This window comes from Pieris napi, chromosome 8 (genome assembly GCF_905475465.1).
Source record: "Pieris napi chromosome 8, ilPieNapi1.2, whole genome shotgun sequence".
Lineage (NCBI taxonomy): Eukaryota > Metazoa > Arthropoda > Insecta > Lepidoptera > Pieridae > Pieris > Pieris napi.
Genome location: NC_062241.1, coordinates 13,116,836 through 13,140,134, shown reverse-complemented (window position 1 = coordinate 13,140,134; position 23,299 = coordinate 13,116,836). Strand labels below are relative to the sequence as shown.

Below are 23,299 nucleotides of genomic sequence, written 5' to 3'. Positions count from 1 at the left end.
CAATATAAAATTAGTCTCGTCTTTTTACTTAGGTAGGAGTCGGTTAATTAGAGTAAAAGTATATTGAACCCCATTTATCGGATATTAAGTGACAGTTAATCCATATTTATTGCACAGATAATGAAATATGGAAGCATTGTTTTCGGGTCCCGGATTATGTGGAGGCTACGACGGACTAGCGCATTCGCATTCTTCGTTTTATTACAGACTACTTATTTTAATAAAGGCTTAGTTTTAATCTCCTGTACATTGTTTTATACATTGCGTACTAAATGAAGTTAATTAAGTTTGTATGTTTATTGGTGTCTTTCCTGTGTGTACGTGTAAAGCTGTTAATTATTCAGTTACCTACATCATCTCTAGGATATTTTGTATACTTACACATACCCTTTTTAGGGCAGATATACTTTCATGTTTCGTTCATTGGGTGTTTTTTATTTATTATTCATATTTAGTTTCTATGGGATTCAAGATCAGAACTCCAAAAGCAATGTTTTACAAAACTTACTAGTCTGTTTGGGTTTACTATTGCTTTCATTGAAGTTAATTGGATTATTATTATTATTATTATTAATAACGAGTTGAATGTTTAAAGCTGGATGAAAAGAGGGATGGAGGGACTGCAATCAAAATTTTGCAACCAGAGCGGTTTTAAACATTCGAACTTTTCTCTAGGATTATTCTGTCCTTAGTAGACCTATTGAAAATTAAAGCTGTATATTCAATTCATATAGTTTTATTGATGACGTTTTTCACAGTTAGAAAAAATTGTCCCTTCGACGAGGAAGGGTTTCCCAAATGACAGGCGCGTGGCGAACCGCTACATTACAATGTATGCCAAATTATGTCTTTGCTTGCTTGTAAATACGTTTGATTTTTGGATAAATGTTATTCACAGCTGCTGGTAACCCTATACTGAATACACATGATACGAAGGTTTAAAATAAATATCCGTGTTTGGATTTAGTATTACCTACTTAAGTAGGTGATGAGAACAGTTTTATGTGAATATTTTATTTTGAGGCCACGGACCGTTATATCTTTATACTGCCTAATTAGTAATTTATATATTATATAATCTATCACTTATATAATAGCATAAATAAAAATATAATGCTTAGCTGTACTTGTTTTAATTATTTAGTCAAATAAGTTAAATAAGAGACTCATAGGTAGGTACTCTACTTTTACAACAACGTACCTAATATTTAAGTCGGGCTAGACCTGTTGTAAACTATTTACCTATAGGTATTTAATATCAGTAGCGATAAGTGTAGATTAAAGTCACAGCCACGATAGTTCATTATTTATTTAAATTATAATGCCATAAAATTTAACAAAAGCAATTAAGATTGGTTAAAACTGGGCATACGTGGGGTAAAAGAAGATTATCCGACATATACCGAGGTGTTCTGGAAAAGATGTAATAAGTAGCTAAATCATGTGGGTATAAAAACTAACACCAAATACCATAATTAACTTGTTTACAGGGCCCAAGGTAATTTTTACGTAAACAAATTACTTAATTTTAAATCTTATTCAACCCTTAATCACCGAATATAAAACGTAAACAAACTTAGATTGGTAATTATACTTAAATCACAAAACAATAGCATGAATCGTAGCTAAGAAATGAGTGTCGCAAGTGGTCCCGTTAGGCCCACCCTACCGCTTTTGCGCTCCGCCCCTACTTTGCCCGCCATTCATCGATTTAAAGAGCTAGGGGAAGCACACGATATGGCTCTCTGGACACCTTACACGGAAGAAGCCCTCGACTTGACCAAACAGAACATAGAAAAATCTCCAGATTACCCTCACTTGGATCATTTCTACTACGAGTCGTACGGTGCACCACAAACTGTACCTACCTCACAGATATCTCCAGACTCGATCAAAAGTTGGAATCAGGAAGATGAAACTCTCTCAGACGACATGGAATATCAAGCCTTCGAACGTGATGCGCTGCAAGCTATGGCAGAGAGGAATGGTGGAAGTCTCCTGGGAAATAATCCAAGAATGAAGAGAGTCGTACAGAGCACCCAAGCATCTGATGACATGTACAGAAAGCAAAGAGAACGGAACAACTACGCGGCGAAACAAAGCAGAGACAGACGGAAGTTAAGAGAGGTTCGGTTGGCGTTTCAAGTGACGTTTTTAAAAAAGAAATTGGCTGAAATGAGATCGCAACTCGACAGTAGAGTATGTGCCAGCTGTCTTCAGAGCCGCTAATCAAGACGTCTTAGTGGGTATTAATGGTGCTATTGTAGATTGTGCTTAAAAGTGACAAAAAGTGGGCATTGGAACGAAAAAGGCATGTAAATGTAAGAGAGTTAGAATGTGTTATGTTAAATGTAGATGCTTAAGTGAACAATACCAAAAATGTAAATCAAAAGTATACAATAAAGATTATTAGATATGCATAGACTACCCTTTTATTATAAAACCCTCAATTAAATAGCAAAGTTAGCTAATAAACCTAATAACTATATAAATTAATTTTCATATCTAATTTAACCCTTTTAATTGGAAATACTAAAGCCCAGCATATTCAATATATAAGTTCATGTATGTGATCTCTACGAAATTCTGCGCGGGGCGGGGCCTGCGTTTGCGCAATATACCTACCACCGAGTCAGCCAATAGAGATTTAGAACATTTAGTAAAGGTTTCTATTCACTTTTAACAATTACTGTTTCCTATCTTTTTATTAGTAATTATAACAATCAAATATACAGTATTTACAATTTTCTGAAACTACATGGTTATATTAAAAATGATTAAAATATAATTAAAACAAATTTAAAAAGGTTGGTCCCTGTGTCAGTGTACCTATAGGTAAAGCTGGCAGCATTTCCTCACTGTATTACGATTCTTATTCGTTGAGCGAGGAAAGCACCAGCTCTGTGGTCACCGGTACTATCTACCAGACGGCAAATATGTCCACACAAGTAGCATCCCATACCAAAGCCCGTCCCATCTTCCAAGGGATCAACGACATCCTATGCGACCATAAATTAATATTAATTATTATTTAATATATAATTGTTTCTCATAATTAAATAATATAAACTCATATTGGTACTTGCTGGCAGTTTAGAACTAATATGTAGACATTTGTTTTGTAATGGATAAACTCTAAAATTACTGAACGTATTTATATTATCTACCAATACAAAACTACACCATCGGCAAGTAGCATAGGCTTCGATCAATAGAAGCGGCGAATCAATGAAAAATGTTGTAAAAATGGAAAATAACGCAATATCGATCTCGTAATATGGAACTAAGAGAGAGAAAACCTAAAAGCTGAAATCTAGTCTAGGCTCAGTCTAGCCTAGTCAGGCTAGTCTTCTATACTTTTTTTTTTTAATTAGCTCAGGGTGTTAATTCGACAAAATAGTTACATTTGTAGTTCTTTTACAAAATTTATATTCACTGCGGCATATCGACGCATCTCTGTGCCCAATGTATAATAATTTCGTCTACACAAGAAATATATAAAATATATTGGTTTACAAAAATGTCGCATGTTTTTGGGTAACCCGTATATTTGGGAATATGAGATCTTATCTAATAATATGGTCGCGTGTCTCTAGACCTTCGTTTGTTATTAAAGGATTGTTGTTACATGTGTGATGTTACCACCTTTCGTTGAAGTTATTCAGATGATAATGATCGTTAGAAACAACTACAAAGAGGTTGAGGTTTACTCAATGTGTGCAAGCGACAATCAGGATTACAATAATATGCGATTAAAATTAATTATTTGCTTCATTTTACACCTGCATTGATCTCGGAATTGCTGAAGAATTACCGCACGAAGTACCTTCGAGCGTACAGTAAAGTTATACATTCAATTGGCCTTCTCTTCGACTTTTCATGTATTTCTTTTATAAATATAAGATCGATAGTACATAGCGCAAACGCAGGGGTTGTGTAATAGGGGTGCGACCCTCGGTGATGCCCTTGTCAACAATTAAGTTAACGCCCTGCAACCCCACTATTAACATTTTTTCCAATATAGATCTGTTCGAGAAAGATTTGTAATTTGACGTTACGCTTTAACTGACGACCAAAAACAATATCTTCGAATTATTTGATTAACTACAAGCATAAAACGTATCTAGTACTACTCAATATATTAAGGATAGACAAGTTTGTTATAACACGCTGAAAAATTATTTAGCAACGAATGCATAAATGTGGTTATTAATTGATAAAAAGTCATTAAAAGAATAATCCTTCTATGATTTTTATGAATTTATAGATATAAGGAAAAAATATCACGAGTTTTTAAGTTAATAGATACCTAAGTGTATCTACTTAGTTACTAGTAGGTATAGAATCAATATTTTTTAAGCTGGTTGGCGTCACAAATACCGCTAGCTGTTACCAAATCCCTTGGGATTAAATTTTAAGAATGTAAATAGGCCCGTTAGAGTTTGCCAAACTTCTCAGAATATTTGCGAAGTGCACAAACGGACACCCTTTTATCTTACATCTAATAATCCTCACGGAACAAAACAACTTGCATATTGTACAGTTACCTACTGTGACTAAATTGAAAATATTAACTTATTTTAATTTTTACTTTAGTTATAATTGTTGCGCTTAATTTGTGTTTCTGTAAAACAGGATACCAAAAATAATTAAGTAAAAATTTGTTATTAGATATCGCACGTAAAACATATTTATTCTCATTATTAATTTATTCAAATGAATAATAATTGTATCTTATAATACGGTTAAACAAAAATTACCTGCTTAGTATATTGCCTCCGGTTACATTAATTTAAATCCTTAATTTCGTGCTTACAGAGAAACAATAAAAAGATTAATTTTAATATTTCGTTACCGACGTAATCTGATGTCTAATCTGTGGACGCATGCCGCCGTTATTGCTGTCATAAAATTTGCGCCAACACTGCTCCCGCATTTGGCCCATTGTTTTTTTTATAAGAGTGATTTTATTCTTTGGAAACTACAATTAAATTAATTAAAACAGGCTATCATATCTTTATATAGGTTCGCTTGCGAAGAAATATAACCGCAATGCAACACTGTTATGTTTGGTTTATTGTTGATGATTGAAATGAAGAATTGATTTTCTATTTTACAATATTTTTTTTAATGTTCAGGTTACCTACAGTTGATAAAAGTTCAATTGAGAATATTATCCATAGTAACTAAGTACCTAGTATCTCTTGGGAGCGATGGCTATATTTTCAATAATATCCGGAAGTTCATTTGTAAGGAAATGTATCTACAGATGGCGATTTTGCCGCTTCAGCGAATTTCAATACCTCATTATTTGACCACATGGCACTACATAAACTAAAAAGTATTCCAAATTTACTAAACTATGTTCGAGATATGGTTTGTAATATTATGATTTAATGTCAGACGATTCATATATGTACGAGTAGGTAGGTACTAATGATAACAAATACGAAGGTTTGTACCATTAACAATTGAAAAATCTTTGGAGGCACATTTTGGCAAAACTTTAATCGTAAACACATTACTTAATTGCTATTTGTTATTTGTTACGCGAGTAATGCAAAACTCATTTACATTAGCGCTAAGGGAATTAACGATAGCTTAATAACAAATAAGCAAAGTAAAAAATAAAAGATTTTCATTTTTCATCACAGATCAACGATTTATAGTTATTTTTATACATGAAAGTAAGTTTAAAATATTTTCGCGACGAACCGCGAAACCTCTGAATTCACTATTCAATTAATATTTTCCTTAACCTTTGTTTTAAGTCGCAATCGCTTTATCCATTCTCCCTTATTTTATAGTTTCGGTATCCATTAGTACAGATGAATTCCAGAATTAAATATTCTGATTGAATGTAAAATATATTACCTACTTAATTCTTATTAATTAAGCAATAAACGCAAAGATAAACCATAATAAACATTGTCACGCGCCGATGCCGTTACCCGCAGGTAGCCAACCCTTTTGGAGGGGCTCATCTTACCCTTAAGCCCCGCCCACTGGCATACAAAAAGCACTCGAGCATCGCCCAACACATTAGTCATTTATCGATCATCAATACGCCACCATGGCTCTCTGGACGCCTTACGCTGAAGAAAGCGCTCTCGACCTCTCCACGAAATACAGAAGTGATTTACCGTATTATAGTGTACCCTATACGTGCCAACATCTATATGTGCCGCTGCCTGAAAGTTCCCCGGTGTCTAGTTGCTCCAGTGTGGTCACGAGCCCGCCGCTACGAACCGGGATGATTTCACCGCCAGATTCGCCCGTCTCCGCCGATAGAAAACGACCAAGTTACATGATGGACGTGGATTCCCTGTCTGATGACCCAGACTTTCAGGCTTTCGAGAAGGATGCTTTGAGAGCTATGGCCGAGAAGAACGGCGGAACCTTACTAGGAAACAATCCGAGAATGCGTCGCGCGGTCCAAACCTCTCAAACCGCTGACGATTCATACAGAAAGCAACGAGAAAGGAACAATTTCGCAGCCAAACAGAGCAGAGACAGACGGAAGCTGAGGGAAATCCACCTTGCTCTCAAAGTGACTTATCTCAAGAACGAAGTGGCCAAGTTGAAAAGGCAACTCGCATCACAAGCTTGCAGCCGATGCCACCAGCCCTGCACCTGCTAGAGTAGTTCAATTAGATGTAAATTGTGTGCAATTTTGTTAATAGGACTTATTTATTGAGAATTTAGTTTTAAGGTTAACTGTAAATTAGGTTATAAGTAAATTATATAAATATTCTTTTAACTATATCTTTTTACATTCATCCCATTCATACGACTGTTTTTTATCAATAAGGTAACAACTCCCTTCTACTTAAGACATAATTATTCAAGTATCTTGATCACTTCATACTTAAAAAGTATTAAATATAGTTTAATTTATAACTCAATATCTGTAAGCCATCCTAATAAATTTAACAATTTTGAGAAATAATTAGTCGGCAAATATTTTATAATTATAGAAACTTTGTTCCTAAAAGCCAATAAATTATATATATTTTTGACCATAAAGTACCTATTTAAGAAATCGAACAATACGTTGTCCTAAGCTGTCATAAAAAGAGTGATTATTGCGACAATAATCCCTCGGGATGACGCAACAAAGAATGACCATCGCGGTGGTCCGAGAAACCATTCGAGTTCAGTTTGGCTGAAAACTAAACCGATTACCTTTACAACTTCAAGCTTCCTGAGTTAAACTTCTCGAATAAAAACCTAAAAACATCTTTTCTCTGCGTCCGTTTAGAAGTGAACCAGAAACTTAACTCCGATGAAAATTTGTAATATTTTTGTTGGAAACAAATTTTCCTAATTGCATTTTGATAAAGTGTGATAAGATCCACATCCACATCATAAATGTATCTACACACAAAGGACAAACAAACAAAGGCCTAAAACAAAACCATATTCCTTCAATTTAACTTAAGGTTATATACCTACCTACCTACACATGTAACATCATAAAAGGACCCTAAATGTTGCGCTATGGGTGGAGCTTGCGCAAGCGATCTCAAGCAGTAACCAATCAGTCACGAGGTCAATTCAGCTCGCCTCGCCGACAATATATCATTTATAAGGCATATTAAAGTGCTTTGACGTGAAAAGAACAAGGCATTATTCTTGAGACGCTTCATTTTAGAAAGAAAATTCCGATATACTTAAACTAATGTTTATTAATAACAATATCTACAGGTACAATTTTATAAACTAATCTAGACTTTTTGTTTGACTACGTGTGGCAGGTCATACTTCCCTCTCACGCACTTCAGCTTCACTCCGGGGCAGTCTTGAACACTGAAAGTGACAGTTTTCTTAGCTTTATTAAAAAAAAAAAACAATTAAAACCATAATTGCATAATACAACTTTTATTTCTCGTTGTACATTTTACACAGATTGGATATATTATATATAAAAATATCATTTCTAAAATCCGTCAAATAAAAATAGAGTTGTATTGTTATCACCTCTTTGCGTTACTGACACACTTCAGCGTTTAAATTTTTTATTGGTTTTTGTTGTTATGTTTAATAGCAAACGTAACGTAATTTGATTAAAACTTGAATTGGGTTCAATTGTGTCATACTCGCGTAAAAATAAAACACTCAACAATTTATGATTATAAATTAGGTAAATATTAATTTGAGAGAACTCAATACACAAAGCCTACCTCCATAAATATGTTTATTGCTGACATAAAACGGTAAACTAATTGACTCACCGTCCCACGCGAACCAGCACAATATTGTGTTCCTGGAGGTTGTGTCCGATGCCCGGGATGTACGCTATCATCTCTTTGCCGTTGGAGAGACGAACCAACACACATTTTCTGTTGGCTGAGTTCGGTTTCTTCGGTTTTTTGATTAAAGTCTTCAATACTACGCCCTGAGGAATGCAAAACATTTGGTTGTCATCCAGTAGGTACCACAAACTACGAAGGATAAAACTATAAAAAAACGATAAGGAATAAATGGTAAGTTTGAATCAAACTATATGACTATTATTACTATAAAAACATGATACACTTTGCAGTTAAGGGACTTTTTAGAATTAATATTTTCTTGCATAGATTCGATATAATACCTAGAACAAAAGTATATTTCACGTCCTTTAGCTTTACCAAATTTAATTTTATATACTCTTTATTTATACTTTTATGTAGTACGACCGCACACAACATAAGAAAAAAAAAAAAAAAAAAAAAAACATACCTTAGCGAACGGATTCCCCAAAAGTGGATTTCTGGATTTCCTGGTCTTCTTATGTGGACCGTTCTTATGCATCTGCATCAGCGAAGAAACGGCGCGTGAGATTAGGCCAACGGGGGCTGGTGGCTTCGCTTGTACAATTGCTGAAATTATTTTTACAGTGCTTTAAAGGTTGAAATAATCATGAACTTTACAATAATTATTTTTTTATATTTTATAATAATTAATTTTGCCTACATTGGTAGAATATATGAAAATAGAAACCGCTTAATCTAAGTTTAATTTAAATAGTATTAGCAGGTAAAAAAGTAATACAGTACAATATCTCGTATGCGTATCACAATGCACTCTTCTGCAATTTATAATATATAAGTATTATGTAGAGCGTCTTCACTGATTAACAACCGTTATAGTCGCACCAAGCAGGTGCTGGAATAAACGCCATTTCACGGATTATTATCCATACATCGCATTCAAACAAATAATTGAACCATTTTTCTAAGCCATAAAGCTGAAAATCGTTTGATAAGTTCACCTACAGTACCGTATTGTTGCTTGTATCGGAGGCGTTCTTACAATTGTGTCAATTGTAGACGGATTAGTTTAAATGAAAGGGTTTATCCACACAAAAGTACAATTTTCAGGCTGCGAAATGTGTCGGCTATAATAGAGATAAAGGCTACGCAAATGGAATGAGGAAGAATAGTGCGAAATCAAAACAGGACAATGGACATACAATTGTATGTTAGGTGACATTTTCGTTAAGAATACTATTGAGACTTCAGTTGGCTGAGTTGGCAATAATTATGTCCACGCAAATGACTATTCGATATCTGTAGTCGTTAATTGATGAAAAAATAATGTAATGCATCTGATTAATATTATCTTAGTAGCCAAAGGTAACAGTCACAATACGTAACGTAACAAAAATGTTCGGGTTGAATCCCATTCCGTCGAAGTGCAATTATTTCGTTTACATCATTATTCGTATAAAGGGATGCGGAATATTTGAGATTCTATTATGAATCTATAAAAATATCAAAGTTATGGTAATGAGTATGAAGTTGCTTTGCAGCGCATAAGAAGTCTTGAAAAACAGCTATTGGAGGCTCAACAATATATTAATAACCTGGAGGCAGTCTCACAAAGTGTAAAAGATACACACACAAACATTTTATACAATACATTAATCCATGATTCAGGTTCTACACCAACTCATCATGTAAAAAGTTTAGGTAAAAACAAAATAAGAAAATATATTAAAATTAATAAATACATTAAAAAGACACAGAAGCTAGTAAAACAATATAGAAATGTAAACAGTGTGGATTTAAAAGTTCAAAACACAAAACTTCAAAATGAACTTGACTTGCATTTAATTGAAACTGAAAATGCTAAATTAAAATATGAATCTGACACATTAGATTTAAAAACAGAAATTTTAAAATTACAAGAACTTACAAACAGTCTCACTTCTAAATTTGAAGAATCACAATGTATGGTAGAAAAATATTCTTCTGCAATGGAAGATCTGCTTCAAATTTCTAATTACACCGCAGAATGTTATGAGCAATTACAGAATAAAACTTATGGTTGCAATTATAAAAGCCTCCAATTACCACAGACATCACAACACACTCACAGCCTCACCTACACCACAACAAACACTCAGTTAAAGGAAAAAATTAAGGCAAAAGAAAGGAATTTAATGTATTCCGATGAAATGGGTAAGGACATGGGTACTATTGTACAATTAAATGACGGCCAAACATTTATAAATAGCTGCTATCCCAATGCCACATTTAAAAACATTGTGAAAAATCATATAATCAAAAACAATGATAAATGTAATAATTTAATAATTTTTATAGGGAACAGGGGAAATGTAAATAAACATGATCTTTTAGTATTATATGAAAAACTTTGTTGTTTAGACTCTAAGAGGATTGTTATGTTTACATTTCCCTATAGCCAAAGCTTTCCTAAGGAAGAAAATGACACAAGATATATTCTTAATCAAACATTGCATACATTGGCAATGTATAATGATAAATTTTGTGTCATAGATACCAATAGGTATACAAAAAAGTTTTTTATTACAAAGGGTAGATATTATTACCTACCTGCTTTCTTAAAAAGACAGATAGCTGTTTCGCTATCATATTTTATAGAGATGACAGCCAAGAATTTGGCTAGACCCCTTGCTTCTATTGAGCAAGCATTAGATTATAAGACCTTGGAAGAAATTCCAAATAATATTTATTTAAATTAGATAATAGGACAACAGAGCACCACTCTTGCAATAATAAGGTAAGTATATTATGTGATAAAATTCATTCCCAAAATATTATTGTGGTTCATCAAAATATACAGGGGATGAAAAATAAAGAATTAGAAATTGAACTATTCTTGAATAGTCAAAAAATAGACTTTTTGTGCATAACAGAGCACTGGCTAAAAAAATATGAAGTTTTGTTTAATTTTTGTAACCACAGGGTTGGTAGTGTGTTTTGCAGAGAAAATGCAATTCATGGTGGCTCATTAATCCTAATAAGTAAAAAACTTAAATGCAAAGAAAGAAAGGATATTATCAGCCTCTCTGTAGAACTAACTATTGAAATCTCCTGTGTGGAACTGGAGCAATTCATTGTTGTATGTCTATATTGTCCTCCATCAGCTGTCTATAATAATGTTGAAAATGTATTAGAGGAGATATTGTGTAAATTAGTAAAGTGTAATAAAGGGCTAATTGTGTGTGGGGACTTTAATGTCAATTTACTTTGTCATTCTAATTCAAGTGTACGCATACTTAGTCTTTTTCGTTCATACAATTTAATAAATCAATTTCATTCACCCACAAGAATAACAGCTAGCACCGCAACTTGTATAGATAACATATATAGTGACATAGCCCCTTTGAATGTTTGTATTTTCAATAGATTTAAATCTGATCACACTGGTCAATGGTTTGAATTCCAATTAAGGAAACAAAAAACATGTAAAAAGAAGAAAATTGTGATAACTCCTATTACAAATGACCGTTTGGACAGATTTAGAGAAGCATTGGTCTATAGAATGCCATTTCTGTGTGGCAACTCATCCCCTAATAATTTATACAATACTTTTTTTGGATCATTTATTGATGAATTCAAGAAAGTATTTACTCAAAAGACTTTATTGGTCTCTGAGAAAACAAGTTTCTGTGACTGGGCAAATGAGGAGTTACACAGGAAAAGGTTAAAATTATATGAAATCTATGACGAAATGCAATATAACACTAGTGTGGAATTTAGGGAATATGTTAGGTTGTATTCAAATAATTTCAAAAAAGATTGCAAAACTGCAAAGTCTCAATATTTAAGTTCAAAAATAAAAAATAGCATGGATAAAGTAAAAGCTACCTGGAAAATAATAAATGAAGAATCAGGTAAAACGTCTGACAAACGAACTGATTATATGTTAAAAGTTAAAGGGAAGTTAATAAAATCTGACCCAGAGGTAGCTTCTTCTTTTGAAGAGTTCTTTACAAATGTACCACTAAATACGACCAAGTCCCTAGATTCTTCACCTGCTGCTGCGATCTCATTGCTAGAAAAATGTGTACCTGAATGTAATATTAAATTTCAGTTTAAACATATAACTTGTAATGATATCGTTAAAACTTTTAAGCTTATTAATTTAAAAAAAAGTAAAGATATATGGGGTATGTCAACAGTCATTTTAAATTCCGTTATTAATGTAATAAGCTCTGAATTGTCTATAATTTTTAACAGCTGTATCGATTGTGGAGTCTTTCCGGACGAAATGAAATTAAGTAAGATTACACCGTTGTTCAAGGCAGGTAGTGAGTCTGATCCGTCAAACTTCAGACCTGTTTCCGTGCTCCCTGCGTTGAGCAAAGTTTTTGAAAAGATAATGCTAGACCAGCTTTCTTTACATTTTAATAAAAATAAACTCTTACATAATAAACAGTATGGTTTCACTAAGGGTCGCTCCACAATCGATGCCGGTGTGAAGTTGATTTCGGACATATTTAACGCCTGGGAAGAATCATATGATGGAGTCGGCGTCTTTTGTGACCTGTCAAAGGCCTTTGACTGTGTTCATCCTGATATACTCGTTGGAAAGCTTCAACACTATGGCGTTGATGGCAAAGCTTCCAGCCTGATGAATTCATATTTAAAGGGAAGGATCCAAAGAGTTCATGTCAATGGAGTCACCTCTCCGGGTTCGCAGGTATCAATGGGCGTCCCCCAAGGATCGATTCTCGGGCCTTTCTTATTTCTGATTTACATAAATGACCTCCCATTCTTTGTCAACGAAGTTCATGAGATGGTATTGTTTGCTGATGACACTTCACTTCTATTTAAAGTGAATAGGAATAACGTATTATTGGACGATGTAAACAATTCTATCTCTCGTATAGTTAACTGGTTTAATGTAAATAACTTATTGCTTAATGAGAATAAAACAAAATGTATTAGATTTACAACTACTAGCGTAAAGCGAGATATTGGTAACCTGAAAATTAAGGACAGTGAACTAAACTTTGTTGACAAAACTGTTTTTCTAGGCATAACAATAGATAGTAAACTCCAATGGGGCCCACACATAGAGACTCTTTCGAATAGGCTGAGCTCTGCAGCATATGCAGTAAAGAAAATCCGACAGTTTACTGATGAGGACACGGCTAAAATTGTGTATCATAGCTACTTTCATAGCGTTATGTCGTACGGCATTTTATTGTGGGGTGCTGCTGCAGAGGTTCAATCCATATTTGTGCTGCAGAAGCGGGCTGTTCGGGGTATTTGTTGTGTTTCTCCGAGGGAGTCGGTACGGAATAAGTTTAAGGAATTAAATATTATGACACTATCTGGTCAATATATTCTTGAAGCCTTGTTGTATGTCCAAAAAAATATAAACGATTTTAAAACAAATGGTGACTTTCACCAGTATAATACGCGAAATAGAACTAATTTGAGTGTACGACCAACCAGGCTCCAAAAGATAAATCACTCCTTATATGGAAATTGTATTCGTTTTTACAACAAACTCCCAAGCGCAATTAGAGAATTATCACTAAATAAATTCAAAGTCCTCGTTAAACGAAAATTAATCAACAAAGCTTTTTATAAATTTGAGGACTACTTAAATGATCCTAATCCTTGGGATTGAATTGCTCCAGTTCAAACAATTTGTATGACAATACTTGGCGATTAAAAAGAGTGGCGGAAAGTTTCTTGCCAGTTCTTCTTACCCGCTCTACGCCCTTGACTTGCGAACTGGTAGTAAATGTAAATTTACGATTAATTTAACTTGACTATTCAAAAGTGTACTTAGTTACCTACTTGAATAAAGATATTTTGAGTTTGAGTTTGAGTTTGAATCAATTTCATAGCGGCGGTTTGATTGACACCGTGTTGAATCGGTGCACCAAGTGTGCAGTGAAAGGTGCCACGACACCTTTTGCATGTCATATAACGCTATAAGTCATCCCTGTTGTACCGTTATCAAGGGCTGCATTTATATCAACGGGCACTTCACATATCTACGAAAAGTGCCCGTTTATATTAAGTTTGGCATATATAAGTTTTGGCAGATTTGGCTTTTCAGACCTAATATTGTAAATAATCAAGACTCGGAGACCCAAAAGAAAATTTATTCGTATTATTTGTCTATATACATTTAATTGTATTTTATTTTTGCTCTCAAACATCATACATGTGAGACAATCAGATACTTATGAAAATATGTTATAGAAAGGATATATACGTATATATGTGTGCTAAAATGACATGAGAGCTTAAAAAGACGCAGACAAGCACAGTAGCTAAGCTTTTGATAATAACACAAATACGTAAGGGTACCGTATGCTACGTTAGCTGCGTAAAAAGCACAGATCTACGCCGTAGCTAATCGTAGCTTGATACATTGCGTTATTTTCCATTTTAAATGAATTTTGCATTATATTTAATCAATCAATAAAAAGTAAGCTCTCAATTAGATTTCAATGTGAAGTAAATAATAAACACGTCAATTGTGGTTCTAATCTGAGACAAAATAAGGGTTCTAAGGGTCAAAATGCATATCCCTTCAGTTTGAAACGGTGAGCTACAGTTGCGGTAAAGAGCCACGTAATTTTTCAATAACAACATTATTAGGCTAAAAGAATGTCTTAGCTGAGGACTAGGCACGTTTCAGAAGCTATTTTTATTTGAGCATCAACTTAAATAACAAATGCATTTGTATTCGCAGGCCAGAGGAGCTGCCCAATGGTCACGTCATGTTATTGTTTGTGGTAATCTCCGCTCTTTGGGATTGACAACTTTGCATCTGCCTAGCGCAAGTATTATGATGGAACAAGTAATAAACTGCGAGCGGTTTAAGCAAACAGTTAAGAGTAAAACTGGTCAAGTCGTAGTTTCATTTAATGTATGGCTCTGTTCTACTTCCGACGAAATAAAATAGGGAAAACGGAAAATATTTTTTAAATAAATAGAAAAAACTATACTGGATGTATTTCACTTTTGCCTAAATGGCGTTTTCGCATATTTTAAAAGTAAAAACACGAAACCGTGAGCGGTTAACAGTATGATAAGGTCTTAAAAAGAATTCACTAAACTATTGTGTAATCTAGAACAGTGTTGGCCTAGTGACTTCAGCGTGCGACTCTCATACCTGAGGTCGTAGGTTCGATCCCCGGCTGTGCACCAATGGACTTTCTTTCTGTGTGCGCATTTATCATTTGCTCGAACGGAGAAGGAAAACATCGTGAGGAAACCGACATGTCTTAGACACAAAAAGTCTACGGCGTGTGTCAGGCACTGGAGGCTGATCACTTACTTGCCTATTAGATTTTAAAATGATCATGAAACAGATTTAGATATCTGAGGCCAAGAACTAAAGAGGTTATAGAGCCACAGATTTTTTGTTTATTGTGTAATCTATTAAATAAATTATAAAAACGCTTTCGCTTGCGCGGGGTACCCTCCACTGCTGGTACCTGCTCTTTTTGCGGATTATAATCCGTTAATAGTGGGCATTGTCCACAGATGACGGACACAGTTTTGAAATTATCCACTGTCATACTCAGGGCTGTCACCAATGTCAAGACCACCGCCAATTATAAATTAATGGAATATAATTTGCATGACAAAAATTGTCAAGTACCAAGATCACAATGAGAAAGATCAATTGAATTTTGCCATATCAATGAAATAGCATATAGGAAATGGAAAATATGGATAAATTATTTTCTGTAAACTCCTTTTAACTATAAACGAAATGTATTGACTCCTCAGCTCTCAATGATTTTAATAAAAGAGATAAATAAAAAGAGCAACGATTTGAACATTTTATAAAATTACGATTTACGAAAGGCGGTAAAATAAATTGTCTCTACATTTCCACAACTAGAGACAGCCCTTATATTTCGCAAGCATGACTCTTATTTCACTTGCGTCCTCAAACGTATAAAAAATAATAGGCAAGAGTTGGCCACGGGAGCATTGTGTTTCGCAGAACGTTGTAAATCATATTTGTATAAGTAAATAGCACTACACTTTATCAGATAAAAGCAAATCTTTTTCGCAATTGTCCGGGAACAGCTCATTCATCGACAAAGCCAAACGGCACATATAATCCTCCATTTGTAATTTCTTTCTCAGAAGGTAGAATTAGAGCAAAGGATTGGAGTCATAAACGAGATGTTATTCGAAATATTCAATTCCGTTTGCCAAGGTATTGCCAATTAACACGTCTATTCTTTGGATGCTGGAAATCATTTTAAAAATAAGCATCATCTTTAACATTGAGTGATGCCTGTCAAAGTGTTATTTCTATTTGAGTGGAGCAAATCAAGGTTTCCTTCTTGTAAATGTATAAATTATGTATATGTCGCAGCCAACTAGCTTAATAAGCCGTTCAATTAACATCCTAGCCTTTTAACTAAACGGCGCCGTTTAACTAGCGGCCTGAAAAATGTTCAGCCAGATGATCAAAAAGCTACGCAAATGACTTGGATCGATGACGTTTCATTGCCTAGCCTGTTGACTGGTAATTTAAATTCAATTCCACTTTTTACCACTCCAAACTCGAAATGAAACTCTTCAAACGTCAATATGGCGTCGGCAAACCACAACTTTAATGGTGTTTTCCAGTTTCATGAAAAACAATAGGTACAATGGAAGAGTGTAGTGACAATTATAATGTGAATTTGACTCAAGCAATTTAATTTTAAAAGAAATATTTTTTATGTCATATGTTTCATCTTTTTTAATTTTGCCAAATAATGTCTGTATCGTACGAATGGCCTAATCATTAGCCAGCCACTTTATTAAATGTTGTAACAAACGCTACGGCTGAATATCTTTCAGGCCGTTATTTAAACGGCGCCGTTTAGTTAAAAGAATAGGCTGTTAATTGAACGGTTAATTAAGTTAGTTGGCTGCGACATATACCTATAGCAAATGCGATGTTTGTCATTGTTTTCAATAAAACCGCAGTACACAAACAGTAAAGTAGCAACGCATAGAATTCCAAATAATAAGCTGGAAACAGCTTAATATAGAGCAGTAGGCGTGCTTCCTCAGAAAAACTGCCCAACAATGGGATATGTATGAGAAAGTTTGATGCGTGTTTGTCCCACGCATTCAATGTCCATACAGAATAACTCTTTCATTTTGTTCCGTTATTTTGATAGGGTACTCGTTTTCAGTTATAAACAGCGGCGTGCGCCTGTAAGTGTTTATAGTCGGCGAAATAACTACTTCACATTTTATTAGGTGGGGACCACCAATAAATTCTAGGTATTATATCAGACATTTCAATTCCTATACAAAAACTGTGAGAGTTTGTAATAAACATTTACCGAGATTTAATTTGCCATTAAACATCGTAAAGATTATTGTTTACCGATGAAATCTATGAAATATGTATGCCTTCCTGGTGAATACTTAAAAAATCTTTTCGAGAGATTCTCAGTGTCTAAAGTACCATGTAAAGTTTAAACGAGTCGACAAAAGAGATAGATCAAGATACAAGGCTTTATTTATATATTAAAGAAATACAATACTTTCCTGTAAGACATTTTTTTTTAAATTATATTCATATTTTTCTTATAACAAGTCTGTTACCAAGGCAACTTCTTATATGCCAGTAGGTATATACATACTTCACATCTAGTGGTAAGGATACGATAAGTTGCTAGTCGTAAACAATTAACTTTTGTCCCCATAGTTAAGTTATCCTGAAATTTAAATACTAAGGAAACTGAGAACTAAATAAATAAAAAACTTATAATCATTCGACGCAAAATGATATCATAGATTAAGTAATCATCAACGAAGGTACACATTTAACACTCGCAAAAGGCGCCAAAGTGGAACATTTAGGAATATAGAGCAATTTATGAAAGGGAATATTGTAGGCTTCAGAGGCATTCAGAGTAGACAAGGTCTCAATTACTGTGAAGTCCGAGTCTAGGAAGAAATTGCTCTAGCGCTTTCAACGTAATCGAAGCTTGAAATCTGTCAATCACTCTTGGATGAAGTTATAGCTTTACGTACTTTTCATACACTGGTACATTTGTAAAGTGTAATAAAACGATTTATAAAGAAAATTATGTATATGAATGTTATAAGACATAATTTTGATATTTCATCCTGTAAAATATTTATGATAACACAGGCAAAAGCCTGTTTGGAAATGACATAATGAACAAACTAAGAAAGCTTCGATTGAGCACCCCTGCGCAATAGGTCTAGGTGTGAATGGCGAAGAGCTGCTGTGAGTCAGCGAGTGATGTCTGCTGGACGCAGCGGTCACTCGCTGACTGACCCTCGCCCGTCACATTCGCAACCCTTATTTATGCGTACCGTGGCCAGAACAAACAACTGCTGCATAGAAATCTATATTCATTAATGTGTATTTAGCTTCTTTTTAAAAATCGGAAGGATGACGTTATCAAGTCGACGTGTATGTTTTTTGTGTATGTTAATCATAACTGGTAGTGGACTGATATGGGTGATCGTGTAATACATTTAATTCTCTTAGAAATACAAGATAAACCAAAAGAAACAAGGAATATTGTTATTTAATACTTTTTGGAGTCGATTTATTTTACAGGAAAAATTGAATAATTGAATCTTTAAAATATTTTTAATGTTACTCATAATTTGCTATTTTTATATTTGAACAAATTAATGTTTAATTAATAATGAAATTATGTGCTTTAAAGAAGTTTTATTGAGATTATTAGTATAGTACAATTATACTGTTTCGTACAACTGTTATGGACAATATTTATTTTTAAATTACCAACTTGAGGTGTTTTGTTACAAAACAGTTAAATTATATAAAAATTGTTTAATATTTTCTAAAATACGTTTAAAAATATATAATGGCAAATTTGGAATATGCTGACGGTATGCGGACAAAATCATGCACATCGGACATAATCCGTGGTCTACGCGGAAGGGTTCTCTAAATTGTAAAACAGGGGAATATATATCTTATGTCATAGCAATAGCGACTAATGCAATTTTAATATGAACAAGCTGCATCTGACGCAGATGGCAATAACAGTTATATATAAGGTTCCTCTTATTTACTTCCTTAATAAAATGCTTATAAAATGCATGCTACTCTGTGTGTAGGGTCAATAAAATCAATTTAGTGATTAAAGCATAAAGTATAATATTAGGTCCTTACATATGAAATAGACGTTTTGTATGGGAGGAACAAAAAGTAGTTGTTTTAAATAGAATATATTAAATTAATCAAATTCAAGTGTACCATTGCTATCAATGCTCTTTTGTCATCTTATAGGTAGTTCATTGATCCCTTTACTAAAAAACCAATCGAACGGGAACCAATAATACAATCTTTGAAGGCGGTTTCGACTGCCCTATCAGAGTTGAATTATTAATTTGCTACAAGTTATCTATCATATAAAAAATCAAACACACCACTACACGCAATACTAGTCGAGCGAGTTACGATGCTTAACTTGCCGAAGCCGCGTACAAATTATTTGTAGAAGTCTATTAAGTGTGAGGGTGTGCAATTATTTAATTAATCAATTACCGTCAAAAATTCATAATTAGCGTGTTTAACCAATTCAAAAGGGCATTAAAGATACATATCAGAATGAGCCTAGTAGACTAAAATTGGGACGGCTAAAGACGACGTGTATCTCATTCGTATATATGTTACTGTAAAAGCTCGAACTACGGTTAATCTTAAGATTTAAGTGTAAGTCTTAGGATTTACCGACATGAGTTGGTAAATGTAAGTATTTCTTAAAATACGACGATTTTTTCGAGCTTTTACCATTCGAATTCAGTATATGCTAGGTTTTACCACTGTCAGCTGGTAGATGTTGGTTTTAGGAATAAAACTATGAGTAATTCTTAATTATTTACTTTAATGAACTATTAGACGAAACAGGTACATAGTATTATAAAGGTATCATATGATAGTAATAACTACAAACTAATACAATCAATTAAATAAAATATTTTTTTTTGTACTGAGAAATAAAGTTCTTTAAACATTATCCAAATTTGGAAAATAACCGTAATCTGTTGGAACAAGGTCCGGGGAGTACGGTGGATGTCTTAGACATTGCAATTGAAGCTCCTCTAATTTGGTAGCAGTCTGTTGTGCAGTGTGTGGTCTGGCGTTGTTGTGAAGCAGCAGTGGCCTAGAGCAATTGACCAGCCTTGATTGTTTAGCAGCTAGCTTTTCCATGGTTTGCAGTTGCTGACAATAGACACCTTTTTTTATAGAACAGGGTACCAACGGGCAGGAGTTTCACCTGATGTTAAGTGATACCGCCCCGCCGCTCATGGACACTTTCAATGCCAGAGGGCTCGCGAGTGCGTTGTAGGCCTTTTAAGAATTGGTACGCTCTTTTCTTGAAGGACCCTAAGTCGAATTGGTTCGGAAATACTTCAGTGGGTAGCTGGTTCCACATAGTGGTGGTGCGAGGCAAAAACAGCCTTGAAAACGCTCAGTTGTGGAACGGCAGACGTCAAGGTGATACGGGTAGATTTCCTATTCTGCTTCGACGTCCGATGATGAAACTCAGCTGCAGGTATTAGTCCGAACAACTGATCTGAGCACTCTCTATGGTAAATGCGGTAGAAGATGCCGCATGCAGAGAACCCCACATCTCTACGCAACGCCAAAGGATCAAGCCGCTCGGAAAGTCGACGTCGACGATTCGAACCGCTCTTCGTTGATGACGGTCAAGTGGAAGGAGCTGGTACTGGGGAGCCCCCACCCAGAGGTGCAAACAGTACTCCATGTGGGGCCGAAGTTGCGCTTTATTCACTTGCAAACGGTGGCACAGAGTGAAGTAAAAACATCTGCCGTAAACTGGCCAGATTTAAGAAAGTTAAAGTGAACGACCCCGGCACTAGTCCACCAGACGCTCACAAGTAACTTTTTCAGAGTCAATTTTCGCTTGGGGCACGATTTGGCTCGTTCGGACTTCGGATGGGTTCAGCCATTGCGATGAGCGCTTCCGACTATCGTACAGGACCCTCTTTTCCATAAAATCCCGTCATTATTGTACCGGTTGAGTACCGTAACGCACCAGTTGACGCGCGTTTGTCGATTTGCTTAACTCCTTCCAAGCTAACCTTCCCAATTTGCTACTTGTGGATTAATACAGTTTTACCACTAACATCGCAGCCTGCAGCTACCTCAGACATAGTTTGTGATGGATCCGCTTCCACAATAGCCTTCAATTCTTCGGTCTCCGGCCGTCCACTGGGGTTGTTCTACAGATCGAAATTTCCAGAACGAAAACGTTGAAACCAAAACATTGTTTTCGTGTTTCGTGTTTTCTTTTGCAACACCGCAGCTATACACATAATTAATCCTTCGAGCCGTTTCTGCAGCGTTGGTGCCCCGGTGGAACTCGTACTCGTAAATAACGCGATATTTCATGTTTCTCATTTTATGATTTATAAAAGTGACGCAAAGAAAAAAAATTCAAACAGAAAAATGAAATGCATCATGGTTTTCGAAAAATGCACAAGTAAATTTATGTAACTGATTGACTAACTTGAATGACCTAATATTTAACCCCCACATTTCTTTAACTCATCAAATTTATTAAAGTTTTTCACCAAAAAACCTGGGCCTGGGTGGGTCGCAGTTTATTATAAATTAACATAAAGACACATCTATATAAGTTCTTCTGTGTATGTCTTTTCTCTTACTTATTTCATAATTTTTAGTTGCCTCAATTTATTAAACATTTATTTACTTTAGAAATAAGGCAAAAACTAATGAAAAATGGTGATGGTGGAGTAGTAGAATATAAAATGTTATTTTCAATATGTCTGTCCAATCTAATCATTAAATAATAATGTATACATATACTCTATATTAGAATTGGCCTCAGATGTCATTAGTTTGATCATTTAAATTTTCAGAGCAAGTGTTAATAGCGCACATAAAATGAAAAATCCATTGGTGTCACATCAACAGACGACCTATGTCACTAGGCCAACGCATCTTTAATCTGGAACTACAGAACTGATTTTCACAGATGGATGAAACTTTACAACCATGCAACATAATGTCAGTTGTCAACATCACAAGATATAATTAATAATAATCCACCAAACCCTTGAAACTTTTCTCTTCACAAGTAGATTGGTCTTAGTGGCTTAGGACAAGATTTCGTTTTTATTTTATTGAAATCTATTGTCAGAAGTGAAATTTATCTGTATTTAAACTGTATTAAAGACTTTTATAAGTGCATATTGTAAACATTTTGCAACTGATAAGTTTCATAAAAAAAATATATCTGTAGTTGGTAGTTATTTACATATTATTTAAATTAATGTTTATCTTTGTATTTATTTATTGCTAGAACATGTGTTGTGTAATTTTCATGCCACAGATATTTCGCATACACCTGAATTCATTTTATAATAAATAATAATAGCTGTATATTATCTATAAGTTACTGTGATTGCAAAATTGTAATTGTTAAGAAAAGGATTAAAATTTGAACATTTTGTACAAACAACTGTTACTAGTGGTTATTAGAATTGTGTGAAATGTAATGTACTTACCGGGGTAAGAATTAAGATGGGTTTTTATACCAAGCGATAGAAGTGATATTCCTTTTCTTAGATAATTCATCTACAATAAACAAATTATTAGATTAGATTTTAATATGGTGTATCAGGATCTTTAATATCGGTACCAGACCATTAGATAAAAAAAATATTTCAATATTTACCTTAATACTATTAATTTAAAAGTTTATTCCATAAAATAATAAAGTTTTTACTATCTAAACATAACCAACAATATTAAAAATTTAAGATTAGACTTATAAGATTTATTACAATTTACAAGTGACAATGGACATTGAATAAGGAATGAATGTTACTAGTAACACATATTTATAAACAAGTGTTACTATTCGCCGCTAGATGGGGATTTTCGAAATAAATGTTTCCATCTAGCGTGGACTAACAGGACTACCGGTTAATCTCTTTTTTCGCTTGATTTGTATTTAATATTTTTAAATTTATGCTAAAACGTAGAC

The 23,299-nt window shown here is 34.2% G+C and overlaps 3 protein-coding genes across 3 annotated transcripts; 2 read left to right on the top strand and 1 right to left on the bottom strand.

Moving 5' to 3' along the window:
• Window positions 1-1,543: 1,543 nt before the first annotated feature.
• Window positions 1,544-2,229, top strand: LOC125052025. The gene has a single exon (XM_047652665.1). It carries the CDS (start codon window positions 1,633-1,635, stop codon window positions 2,227-2,229), a length of 597 nt encoding a protein of 198 aa, XP_047508621.1. The 5' UTR covers window positions 1,544-1,632.
• A 3,711-nt stretch (window positions 2,230-5,940) lies between these two features.
• LOC125051928 (thyrotroph embryonic factor-like) lies at window positions 5,941-6,677 on the top strand. Its single transcript, XM_047652558.1, has one exon. The coding sequence runs from the start codon at window positions 6,074-6,076 to the stop codon at window positions 6,638-6,640; it is 567 nt and encodes a 188-aa protein (XP_047508514.1). The 5' UTR covers window positions 5,941-6,073; the 3' UTR covers window positions 6,641-6,677.
• A 993-nt stretch (window positions 6,678-7,670) lies between these two features.
• On the bottom strand, window positions 7,671-23,065 carry LOC125051487 (40S ribosomal protein S12, mitochondrial). Its single transcript, XM_047651794.1, has 5 exons — window positions 22,988-23,065; window positions 22,818-22,887; window positions 8,725-8,864; window positions 8,235-8,398; window positions 7,671-7,809 (listed from the first exon to the last, which is right to left on the bottom strand). The coding sequence occupies exons 2-5, from the start codon at window positions 22,885-22,887 to the stop codon at window positions 7,728-7,730; spliced, it is 456 nt and encodes a 151-aa protein (XP_047507750.1). The 5' UTR covers window positions 22,988-23,065; the 3' UTR covers window positions 7,671-7,727.
• Window positions 23,066-23,299: the final 234 nt, after the last annotated feature.